This window comes from Meles meles, chromosome 3, assembly GCF_922984935.1.
Source record: "Meles meles chromosome 3, mMelMel3.1 paternal haplotype, whole genome shotgun sequence".
In the NCBI taxonomy this organism is placed as follows: domain Eukaryota; kingdom Metazoa; phylum Chordata; class Mammalia; order Carnivora; family Mustelidae; genus Meles; species Meles meles.
Genome location: NC_060068.1, coordinates 141,398,378 through 141,411,165, shown reverse-complemented (window position 1 = coordinate 141,411,165; position 12,788 = coordinate 141,398,378). Strand labels below are relative to the sequence as shown.

Below are 12,788 nucleotides of genomic sequence, written 5' to 3'. Positions count from 1 at the left end.
TTAAAGGTGACGCCACACCTTGCAAGAAATGGCAATGACATCCTTTTGTATATTAATATTTTAAGGGTTGCCTTACTTAAGACAATCATGCAAATAATTATGTAAAAGAAATGTTTTACTTGTAATATTTAAAAAAATCTAAATGAGTGTTTTACCTAATTGCTTTAGAACTGGCAATTTACTCTGAAGAACACTTTGGGAAACATAACTATCTCATTTCTCTGCACATTACAGACACAATGGCTTACTTATAAATAAACAAATAGTTCTAAAGAGGTTTCAGAGCTTCTCAGACACCAACAACATCATGAAAGAAAAAAATTATCTGTACTCTTTAAGAGCTCCTACTATTCACTTATTATTGTCAAGATACCCTAGAGGAGCTAGATTTCTAGAAGTAAACACAGGTTTTAAGCTCTGAAATATAAATTCTCCAACCTTAATGGCTCATAATCTAAAAAGCATAAAACATTCTCTTAAGGGTAACACTGAGAAATCTATTTGGATTTCTGGGCTTTGTTTCTTTACCTTGACAACAAGAGACAAAATACAAACACAGAAAAATATATTCCAAAAAAAAATACTCTTCAATTCACTGAGGCATACATACGCTGCCACTTTGAGGTTGTTTTTCATATTTAACTTACATTCATAAGTAAATTCAAACAACTTACTTGCTATAGTGATATTAAAACACACATTTACTGACAATCTAAAGGTGCTATAGAATCTAAAAAAAAATCACATTTCAGGAAGTATCTATCCACCAATGAGCAACAATCAAGAGCTCAAGCATTCTAAACCAAAGAGCAAACACAACAGAATCAAGGACTGAATTTTTAAGAATAAAGAAACTGGACCCATATTTATTTCCAAACTGTGTAAAAATCTAAAAGAAGTTTTTACTTAAAGTCCATCTTCATTTTAGCTATGTCAACTGACATGAGTTAATTATGGGCTTCTTCACAGACTAGTAAGTACGCTGAAATTTTAAAGATTTTATTTATTTATTTGAGAGTGAGAGAGAGATAGCACGAGCAGGGTGGCAGGCAGAGAGGGAGAAGCAGACTCCCCCCCTGAGCAGGAAGGCAGAACCCTGGGATCATGACCTGAGCCACAGGCAGATGCCCAACCAACAGAGTCACTCAGTTGGCCCCAAGATGGGAATTTTTACCAAGTCTGAAAAGTTTCAGAAAATTGAATGAAAATTCAGAAGAAAAAAGACAATGGGGAGTTAGCAATGCCACTATTTCTATAAAAAATAAACAGCAACTCAAGATCTTGAACTGACTATACAGAGTTTCTACTCTCTGATCTTAACCATGGAGTACAGGAGATGTAAAAATGAAGTTTCCCAGTCAACAAAACCAAAAGACAACTGACAGAATGGGAGAAGATATTTTAAATGACATATCAGATACAAGGCTACTATCCAAAACCTCTAAAGAACTTATCAAACTCAACACCCAAGGAACAAATAATCCAATCAAGAAATGGGAAGAAGATATGAACAGACACCTCTGCAAAGATATCCAAATGGCCAACAGACGCATGGAGAAAGTGCTCAATATCACTCGGCAGCAGGGAAATATAAATCAAAACCACAGTGAGATACCACCTCACACCAGTCAGAATGGCTAAAATGAACCAGTCAAGAAACGGCAGATGTCCGTGAGGATGTGGAGAAAGTGCAGCTCTCCTACACTGTTGGTGGGAATGCAAGCTGGTGCAGAAACTCTGGAAAACAGTATGAAGGTTCCTCAAAAAGTTGAAAATAGAGCTACCCCTACGACCCAAGCAATTGCACTACTGGGTATTTGCCCCAAAGAAACAAATGTAGTGACCCAAAGGGGCACGTGCACCCCAATGTTTATACCAGCTATGAAGAGCCTAGATGTCCATCAACAGATGAATGGATAAAGAAGATGTGGTACATATATACAATGGAATATTATGCAGCTATCAAAAAATGAAATCTTGCCATTGGCAACGATGTGAATAGAACTAAAGGATATTATGCTAAGCGAAATAAGTCAATCAGAGAAAGACAATTATCATATGATCTCACTGATATGTGGAAGTTAAGAAACAAGGCAGAGGATCATAGCAGAAGAGAGGAAAAAAATGAAACAAGACGAAACCAGAGAGGGAGACAAATCATAAGAGACTCTTAACCTCAGGAAACAAACAGAGGGTTGCTGGAGTGGAGTGGGGTGGGAGGGAGGGGGTGTCTGGGTGATGGACATTGGGGAGGGTATGTGCTATGGTGAGTGCTGTGAATTGTGAAAGACTAACGAATCACAGACCTGTATCCCTAAAACAAGTAATACATTATATGTTAATTAAAAAAAAAATAGAATAGCCCACATAATCTTAAAGAACAACAACACTGGAGAATTCACCCTAGAGAGTTACTAAGATCTATTTTTAAACTTTTTATTTTTATGCATTTTTATTATTTTTTTATCATGAATATGCTTTTAACATACAGCGTTACATAAAGGTGTACAATACAGTGATTCAGTAATTTTTTAAAAAAGCCAAAACTATTCTATAATTACTCAGTGCTTATCACAGAGTACTCTTTTTTTCTTTGTGGGAATTTTTTTAACACTTAATGACTTCTTAAATTCCAGTGTCATCAATGTACAGTGTTATAGTAGTTGCAGGTGTACAATATAGTGCTTCAACAATTCTATGCATTACTCAGTGCTCGAATAAGTACACTCTTGATCCCCTTCACCTATTTCCCCTACCCCCACACTCACCTGTTCCCTGGAAACCATCAGTTTATTCTCTATAGTTCAGAGTCTGGTTTTGCTTATCTCTTCTTTCCTTTGTTCATTTGGCTTCTTTCTTTTTTTTTTTTTTTTTTAAAGATTTTATTTATTTATTTCACAGACAGAGATCACAAGTAGGCAGAGAGGCAGGCAGAGAGAGAGGAGGAAGCAGGCTCCCTGCTGAGGAGAAAGAACCCGATGTGGGGCTCGATCCCAGGTATCACGACCTGAGCTGAAGGCAGAGGCTTTAACCCACATAGCCACCCAGGTACTCCTGTTTTGTTTCTTAAATAAATATTTAAAAAATTTTTAAAAAGATAAAGGAAATTTCCTTTAATAAAGGTAAGTGCAATCTCCACCCTGAAATGCTCAAATGATGGAAAGGTGATTGGCACCTTAGGTGGTCTTTAGGTACTGGTGAACATTTTATGTAAACACATATATCTTTGAGCATGTGTTTAATACTCCAGGATATTTGGATATGGAAGTGCTGGGCAGAAGGATAAAAGCAATTTACTTTCAAAAAATGGTGAAGGAGTTTTAAGAGTACACTACCATGATGAACGATGAGTAATGTACAGAATTGTTGAATCACTCTACTGCACACTTGAAACTAAAGTAACACTGTAAGTTAACTCTACTAGAATTTAAATAAATAAAATGCCATTTCTTTTACTAAAATAAAAACAAATATAAATAGAGGCACTTTGGGGCACCTGGGCGGCTCAATCAGTTAAGTATCCAACTCTTTTTTTTTTTTTAATTTTAAGATTTTATTTACTTATTTATTTAGAGAGCATGAGAGGGGAGAAGGTCAGAGGCAGAAGCAGACTCTCCATGGAGCTGGGAGCCTAGTGCGGAACTTGATCCCAGTACTCCAGGATCATGACCTGAGCCGAAGGCAGTTGCTTAACCAACTGAGCCACCCAGGCACCCAAGCGTTCAACTTGTGATCTCAGCTTGAGTCTTGATCTAAGTTCAAGCCCCAAGTTTGGGGAAAAAGAAAAAATGGTGGAGGGATGAGTGGTATAGTCAGTTAAGTGTATGACTCTTGCTTTCGGCTCTGGTGGTGATCTCAGTCGTGAGATCGAGCCCCAAATTGGGCTCCACACTCAGCACGGAGTCTGCTTGAGACTCTTTCTCCTTTGTCCCTCCCACTTACGTGCTTTCTCTCTCTCTCTCAGATAAATAAATAGAATCTTAAACAAAACAAAACAAAACAAAACAAAACAAAAAACAAAACAGGGGTATCTGGCTGGCTCAGTGGAGGAGCATGTAACTCAATCTCGGGGCTGTGAATTCAAGGCCCATGTTGGATGCAGAGCTCACTTAAATAAATATACTTTAAAAAGAAAATAAAAAAGTAAAAATAAAATGTTAATAAATGTTATTGAACTGCTCTCCAAGGTAGTAATATAGGAAAGAACTATTTGTCATATTCTTGCCAACACTTGATATTACCAGATCTAAAAAATTTGCCAAATCAATGAAGTTTTAATTTGCATTAATAGTACAAGGCAATTTATGGATACTCAAAAAAGAGTCAAAATAAAAAGGGCTAAAAAATGTCAGGGGAGGGAAACACAAACTTGAGCTGTAACTTTATGAAAGGTTAAGGTCTTTCCATGGAATCTGCAAGGTTTGGAGGAGTTTGGAGTCAAGATAAAGATAATTTTAACCTAACTATGGGCCCTACCATGTACACATTTCGGTTATTCATCATTTTTATTTCTACTTCTGAGAGCTGCTTTTCTTATCCTTTGCCTAGTCTTTCTTTGGGGCTTCTTTCTTGATTTATAAGGGTTCTTCATTTTTGGTTACTTATCTTTAGTCTGTTATATATGATCCAAATACTTTTCTTAGTTTGTCTTTTTTTTTTTTTTTTTTTTTAAAGATTTTATTTATTTCACAGACAGAGATCACAAGCAGGCAGAGAGGCAGGCAAAAGGGAACGGGGAAGCAGGCTCCAGCTAAGGAGAGAGCCTGATGCGGGGCTTGATTCCAGGATCCTGAGATCATGACCTGAGCTGAAGGCAGAGGTTTAGATTCACCCAGGCGCCCCTTAGTTTGTCATTTTTATCTTTTAAATTTGTTCATGGTGTCTTTCATCATCAGGACTATTTATGTTTTATGAAGAGCATTAATATTTTGATTGTAAAAAAGTGTCAGATTTATCAACACTATTTTACCAGCTCTAAGAAAACTAAATGGTTTACCCAGTCTTAGTGAAACATTATAGTCCGTAAATGTGAGGATTTGGAAATACAGAAGATTGAGCTCTGAATTTAGCTCCCGCGTTCCAACAGGTAAACAGGCAACAGAAACAATTATCTGTGGGCAATTCTAACACTGCCAATTCCACAAAATCTCATGTTGAAGTCCACCTGACTCACCCACAGATTTGTCTGCCATGCCTACATCTCTAGATGTCCAGCGACAAAATCCACAGGCCAGGTAGTAGGCTTTCTTCATGGTGGTCTTGGCAGGGTCATCTGGAAGCTGTGTGGAGATACTTGTTGCCCGAGTAGAGAGAGTGTGCATACAGCCGGGACAGTCAAAGCAGTTGGCGCACCTGTAACACAAGACCACTGTTCATTCACTCAACAAGTCTTTATCAAGCACCTGCTATGTACCACACAGTGTCCTAGGTGTTAGGAATTCAAGAGGGACTATAAGGGAGGAATGTCTCTCAATGAAAAGGAAATTAAAAAGTATTAAAATCTTGTTTTAAAATTTAAATATTGTATGTTCACTTATTTTTTTTTTTTAAATGCAATCATCACTAAAGTTCCTGAAGAATTAGAGCCTGACCCAATCCTATTCCAGAGGCAATCACTGCTAAACAGTCTGGATTTAACCATTTCAGACTCCATTTAGACTTGTACAGACTACGAAGATTTCTGAGGGGGAGAGAGGTCACCACTTAGGCCTTTAGAGAGGACTGAGCAGTTGCAGAATGAAAATTTGAGAGACAACAATATAATAGGTATGAAACTGAGTTTGGAAAACAACTGCTTATTTGCTGCACCAGAGAGCGGACATAGAAACCAAAGAATGTTCTCAAACTGCAACAGTTCAGGAGCAGCGCCTTTTCAGGGCTTTCTGTTTTCTCCTTAGGCACCACTCTTCCTAGCCCTCAGCTGACACTTCCCCTTCAAGGGCCCCAGTGCCTTGTTGCTTGTAACTTTTTCACTACCTGAGATTATCAAGATTTCACTCCTAGTCCTGGACTTGCTCTGAAGCTCTGTTCTACAACTCAAAGTATATGCCATATTTTGCCTTCTGGATAACGTCCTCATATAAGGATAATAATGGTATCTACCCACTGTTCACTGCTCACTGATAGTCTGAAGATTAAATCATAAAATTAATGTGTGGAGAGCATACAAACAAACAGTGTCTGGCTTATTAGGAGTTATTTCTCAGGTTCGGGAAAGAAAAGTCATGGTGGTTCACATCCATGCAGGTATAAGGGTATGACCGGTAGCAAAGGACTTTCATGCTTAAGCTAAAAACCAAATGGTATCTGGGGCAATGAGCACACTTACTACCCAGACCTTAGTTTTTAATACCATTTTCCCATAAAAGGAACCAGGGCTCCGTGGAGAAATGGCTAATTCAAGGACTGAGGCAGAGTTCCGGGATTAGCCTGGAGTATCCTGTATCACCAAAAAAATGACAGAATGCTCAAATGAATGAACAACTACCCCAACCCCCAGCCCATGCAACAATGGGGGTACACCAAAGGGAAACAGGAGTCTACCGAAAGAGCTTGCTATGGCCAAAGCTGGAACAATCTGAGCAAAAAAATAAATAAAGTGGTACTGGATTATATCCTATGGTATAAAACCGATATTTAAACAAATGATTAAATAAATAAATAGGGGAGGAGAGAAAAATCTGCCATTTAAACAAATTCCAAATAATTTATGTAGAGAATCCTCACAGAGGGGGAACATAACTCCCCACTATGAGTGTTTTCCCTCCAAAGAGTACAGTATAAAAAAGGGAGAAAAAAGAGTGACCGTGTATCAGAGAAACCGGAGAAACCTGACAAACACTAGTTCAAGCCAGGTCATTAAGGCTAACATCAACAGTGATAAGTTCTATTGACAGTATGTACCCTTCGTGAGATGTAATAAAAGATGCACTTTAACTTATACCCCATAACATATTTCCCCAGCTAACACGAAAAACATCAGATAAATTCCAACTGAGGGACATTCTACAAAATATTTTTTTTTTTATATTTTATTTATTTATTTGACAGAGAGAGATCACAAGTAGATAGAGAGGCAGGCAGAGAGAGAGAGAGAGAGAGAGGGAAGCAGGCTCCCTGCTGAGCAGAGAGCCCGATGTGGGACTCGATCCCAGGACCCTGAGATCATGACCTGAGCCGAAGGCAGCGGCCTAACCCACTGAGCCACCCAGGCGCCCCTCTACAAAATATCTTACCAGTACTCCTCAAAACTTTTAAGGTCCTCAATATCAAGGAAAGTTTAAGAAAATGTCATAGCAAGAGAAGCCAAAAGAGACATGACTATTAAATGTAACATGGGTATCCTAAATAGAATCCAGGAACAGAAAAAGGAGATTAGGGAAAAACTGAGGAAATCTGAATAAAATGAAATGTTTATTTAATAACAAAGTATCCATGTAGTTCATTAATTGAGGCAAATATACCATAATCATGTAAGAGGTTAATGATAGGGGAGATTATGTATTAAGTACACAGAATTCTCTGTGCCATCTTCACAATAATTCTTAAGTCTAAAACTGTTCTAAAATAGAAAATTAATTTAAAAAATCAAAGGACATTTCATCTTTGGAAAAGGTGATGCTAAAAAATGAAAACCAGCCTGTTAAAAACAAGAGTTAATTCCGTGAGTTTCTTTGCCAGCTATTAAAAAAAATAGTTGAGGAAAACAGGGGGAAAAAAAAAAAAACCCGGATCCTAGTCTTACCTATTCTTCTTCAGTTTGGCTTCAGCCGATGGCATATTTTCTAAGCAACTGGGACAATAATGGGAGTCCACCTAGAAAGAAACAAGAAATCAAAAATCAGAGGAAAAGGCACCCAGTCTAGCTTGTATCTACATCTATGCCAAATAGTGAATTCTAAAATATACGGCACCAGAACATGAGAAACCAATGATATGCCAAAGAACCTAGACTGTTTTCAGCTTGGGTTTTACTCTTCAACCATGTTTTTTCTTATTTTCCGTATTTCCTAAAACCCTTCCAGTTTTCCTTTCTGATCTTTCCTCTTCCCTTTCATTAGGATTTTATGTAATGGATGTGTTATAAGTTGTCTTGGAAAGGACATGGAAAAGAAGAACTCTATGATAATCTAATGAACAGACTAATAAGTATAATAACACAATTTGTGAAGCTCTGATCAAATATGCTTTCATCGTTTTATACTGTTTAGCTTTAATGGACTGTAATAACTTGACTGCACTTAAATTGTTAAAGGGAAACTTTGTTTTCTCATTACTAAAGTATTACATGTTCACAAAAGTTCTCTCATCTCTAATCAGAGATACTTATTTTTTATTATTTTTAAATACTTTTATTTACTTGACAGAGAGACAGCAAGAGAGAGAACACAAGCAGGGGGAGTGAGAGAGGGAGAAGAAGGCTTCCTGCTGAGCAGGGGGCCTGACTGGGATCATGACCTGAGCTGAAGGCAGAGACCTAACGACTGAGCCACCCAGGCGCCCGATTACAGATTTTTAAATGGCAAATTAAACTACTAAGCTAGCAAGATACTCTTATCGTATTTAACTCAAAAACAAAGGAAGAAAATAAATTCACTGTATTTTTACTTTTTTTTTTTTTTAAAGATTTTATTTATTTATTTGACAGAGAGAGAGATCACAAGCAGGCAGAGAGGCAGGCAGAGAGTGAGGAGGAAGCAGGCTCCCCGCGGAGCAGAGAGCCCGACGCGGGGCTCAATCCCAGGACCCCGAGACCATGACCCGAGCCGAAGGCAGCGGCTCAATCCACTGAGCCACCCAGGCGCCATACTTGGAGATGAAGTCCAGCCCTTCTCACTTGACGAAGAATTTGATTATGACGCTGTGATGCTAACCCCCAAGTTCACGCCTGCAGAGATAGATGCGATCACAGAGCTATCCAAGCAAGAGAGATCACCGACACAGACTTAGAGGAACCCCACGGCTGATTCACGGAGACATCTTTGTGTTCGTGTTTATTTTGTTGTTATACAAGCAACATTAGAATAAAAGGTAAACCTACTATGAAAAAAAAAAATTCACTGTATTTTTAAAGCTCTGAATAATTATTTTCTTTAATACAGGTAGATTCTATTTGACAGTTCTAGAACTTTAATCACCTACAGATGTAAAGACAAATTTAAATGAATAGAAATACTATGATAGAAACTGGCTTCTTTTTTTCATCATCTGCTATACACAGGACCACCTTTGAAAAAATAAAGTCTCTGCTCAAATAACCTCTAGGAACATAAAGCACAGTATTGTTAGCTAATATTTGTACTTACTCATCATAAAAGGCAAAAACTATATAAACATATAAACATCATAAAAGGCAAAAAACTATAATTTGTTCCTTCTTGTGGTTCTTTTCAAATTCCGCCTGTCCCTTCATGTGCAGCTCCAATCCCAGGTTCTTCATTAGAACTTTCTGGACTCCTCAAGCCCTTACTGGCCTCACCCTTCCCCAAATCCTAAAGGGCCTCCACTTCACAGGTGGAGGTACACACGAGTCAGTAAGATACAGTAAGACAAACTGTCCTAGCTCAAGATATCCTTAAAACTCATGGAGACTGAGCTCTCTAATGACCACCACGTGGGAATCTAATCCAATAAATTCTGGAAGTGGAGGTGAAGCTGGAACAGGAAAACATCTAAAAGACAAAGGACCTGCTAAAGAGATACACACAGAGAAAATGCTAATGGAGAAAAAAACACAAGAAATATCATGTATATAATATAGCAATGATTTTTCTTTTGTATTACTTAACTCCTTTCTGTGCCTATTCTTAATATTAAGAAAAATACACCTAATGAAATTTTAACAATATGTAAAATGGGGCACCTGGATGGCTCAGGCATTACACATCTGCATTCGGTTCAGGTCATGGTACCAGAGTCCTGGGATCAAGCCCCGCATCCGGCTCCTTGCTCAGCGGGAAGCCTGCTTCTCCCTCTCCCCCTGCTTGTGTTCCCTCTCTCACTGTGTCTCTCTCTCTTTCAAATACATAAATGAAATCTTTTAAAAAATGAGTAAAATGGCTTAAAGTACAGGACACGTTTTCATATGCATTTTTAACAGTCCAGGTATCTTCAGTGAAGTTCTCTGAATCATGTTTCAAATCCTGATTTGAAAGGCTGCCATGAGTTTCAAATCTTGATCCTCTCTGCCACCCCCAAATTTTTGGCTGTGTAACCTAGGGCAAACACTGTGTCTATTGCTTTAACTATAGTTTTTTGTTGTTGATTTTTTTTTTTAAAGGATATTCATTCTATTGGCCTGTAGGATGATTAAAGGAGTTTACATAAACCACATGGCGTATAGAAAGCACTGAATAAGCACTGTTACCAGCAGCTTTTCCTTAACTAGACTGTGAGTCACTCAACAGCAGGATTTATGTGTTACTCGTCTTTTAATCCCCAAAGCTTACAGACTGAACAAGATGTGCTAAGTGCTGTAGAAGTTTGGGGATTTTGTACTTTTGGTAATTTTTTTTTTTTAATGGGATGGAGTGTTTTACGTTATGAGCAATCCTACTTCCAACGCCCACTTGTTCCTGCGAAGGACAGCACCATACCCTCTGGAGAAGCGCCATGAGCTTCTTACACGAACAGACGTTATTCTAAGCGCTTTCAAGCCAGCTCGCCCCAACCCAACCTCTTCTCTGCTGCAAGCCTTGGTCTGAGCCACAAAACACAGCAAGGCCCAGTTTCTGGCCAAAGTAGGAGCAGAACTTCCAAATGGGAGGGGCATGAATGAGAATGCCCATAGGCACCACCCTACAGTCAGTCAGGGAAAGACTGTATCTCGCCCCTCCAGTGGCCTGAATAATCACCCCCACATCTTCCTCCCCAACCCACCCGATTGCCAACCCCCACCCCAGGATACGGCCAGGGTCCCTAAAGTCAAGTTTGTCCAATCCGAGGGCGCTCTAGAACCAAAAGATCCGCTCAGCCCCACCCAAGGCCGCTCCTTCTTTCCAAATGACAAATTATAAGCAAATTAAATCGCCAGCAAATCTGAGTGACGGAAGACAGAGCCAATCAGCAAACTAGGAAAATGACTTCCCGCCCGTCGCAGTGACTAGGGAGAACCCTTCCCCCCTCCTCCCCCAACACATACACGCTCTTCACCGGACGACTGCATTACCTCGTGAGACACACATTCCAGCGACCGCAGCTCGCTACAATAGCGGCAGAAATAAAGCTGCGATAGCGGGGCCCGAACCTTCTTTTCTCCCTGGACTAGGTAGAGAACCCGCTCCGATTGCAGCAAGGACGCCATCTTGGAGGGGGAGGAGTCAACGACGCTCTCGCCGCGTCACGTGATCGGAGAGCCTGCGTTGCCCCGGCGCCTTTCCTACGTATTTCGTCTGAGACTTTGCGTACGTTTCCGAACTAGTGGGACCCGGCGCCGGGCGATAGTCACAGTGCGCCTGCGTAGCTGGGGATCCCCGTTTCTTCCCCAGCGTTTCAGCGAGCGTTGTCTGCCTGGGCGAGGTCCGAGCTTTCTGTCAATAAGTGCGCAATCCCAGATCAAATCAGACAGGCCAGTGCTCTCCGTTTTCTTGTCTCTTCCGGAAAGAAAGGCTGCACTTTTGTTTCATTTACAACTGCCTCTCCTGCCCTCACTTTCCAGGAAGAGTTCCAGAGGGTCTCAGGGACAGAGTGCCTGGAACTGGAACTGGAAGTTAATGTCATACCAGCACTTTCTTTTGACTGTCTTGTCACTGACCTGTAGGAAATCTTAACAGACATCATCTCGTTTGAAATTTCTTAGACCCTGAGTTCCTCCACTCAGAAGCCATGGCTCATTCATTTCCAGGTTTTGAGTACTTAGAATTAGGACTAAGTCTGTATTATGAGCATTCAGTAAGTATTGGTTGATGGAGGAATTAAATCATTGAACAATGTTGCTCGGTATCATATATATTTTTTTCTAGTGCATAGACTAAGGCTTAGATATATACAATGACTGCTTTTAACCGGCCTAGCAGAGACTGGAGCCCAGGTTACCCGCCACCAGTTCTGTGCTCCTCTCATTGTACTAATGCATTCTTTACCTGTCTGATGTTGGAACTGGTGAAAAGAAGTGGAACTGAATATTAATACTAGCTAACATCTATTGAATATTTATTGAATTCAAGGCGCTGTGACCAAACTTTACATACATTGTCTCATTTAATTTTCACAAGAACTTCAAAAGGCAGGTGCTATCATTTTTATATGGCTCTGAGAGAAACAGAAACAGACTCAGAGAATTACAATGACTTGTCTAAGATTTCATAGATAACAGTGGGACCCTGTCTGACTCCAGAGGGGCATGTATTACATCTACGCATACTGCCTCTAACATATTTCCCCCCAGCTTTATTGAGGTATAATTGACAACTTAAAATTATATATATTTGAGGTGTACACCTCAATAATTTGATATACATTGTGAAATAATGAACTCAAGCTAATTAACATATCCATCACTTCACATGGCTACCATTTTCTTTTTTTCTCTTCTTTTTTCTGATGAGAACACTTAAGATCTACCCTCTTAGAACATTTCAAGGATATCATATACAATATCATTAACTAGGGTCACACTGTTACACATTAAATCTTCAGAAGTTATTTATCTTGCATAACTGAAATTTTGTACCCCTTGACCAACATTTCTTCACTTCCTCTCCCTGCCCCGCACCGACCCCCAGACCTTGGCAACAACCCTTTTCTCTGCTTCTGTGAGTTTGACTATTTAAGAATCCATATGTAAGTGA

At 39.5% G+C, this 12,788-nt stretch overlaps 1 protein-coding gene across 2 annotated transcripts in view; it reads right to left on the bottom strand.

The window, feature by feature from the left end:
• Window positions 1-11,334, bottom strand: part of DCTN4 (dynactin subunit 4) — a 30,654-nt gene extending 19,320 nt beyond the window's left edge. Inside the window, exons 1-3 of one of the 2 annotated variants that reach the window (XM_045999878.1) lie at window positions 11,168-11,334; window positions 7,745-7,815; window positions 5,174-5,352 (exon numbers count right to left, since the gene is read on the bottom strand). In XM_045999878.1, coding sequence (XP_045855834.1) covers window positions 5,174-5,352; window positions 7,745-7,815; window positions 11,168-11,302 — 385 coding nt within the window. In that variant the 5' untranslated portion in view covers window positions 11,303-11,334. The remainder of the gene's footprint in view (window positions 1-5,173; window positions 5,353-7,744; window positions 7,816-11,167) is intronic. The other variant, XM_045999880.1, reaches the window with a different exon arrangement.
• Window positions 11,335-12,788: the final 1,454 nt, after the last annotated feature.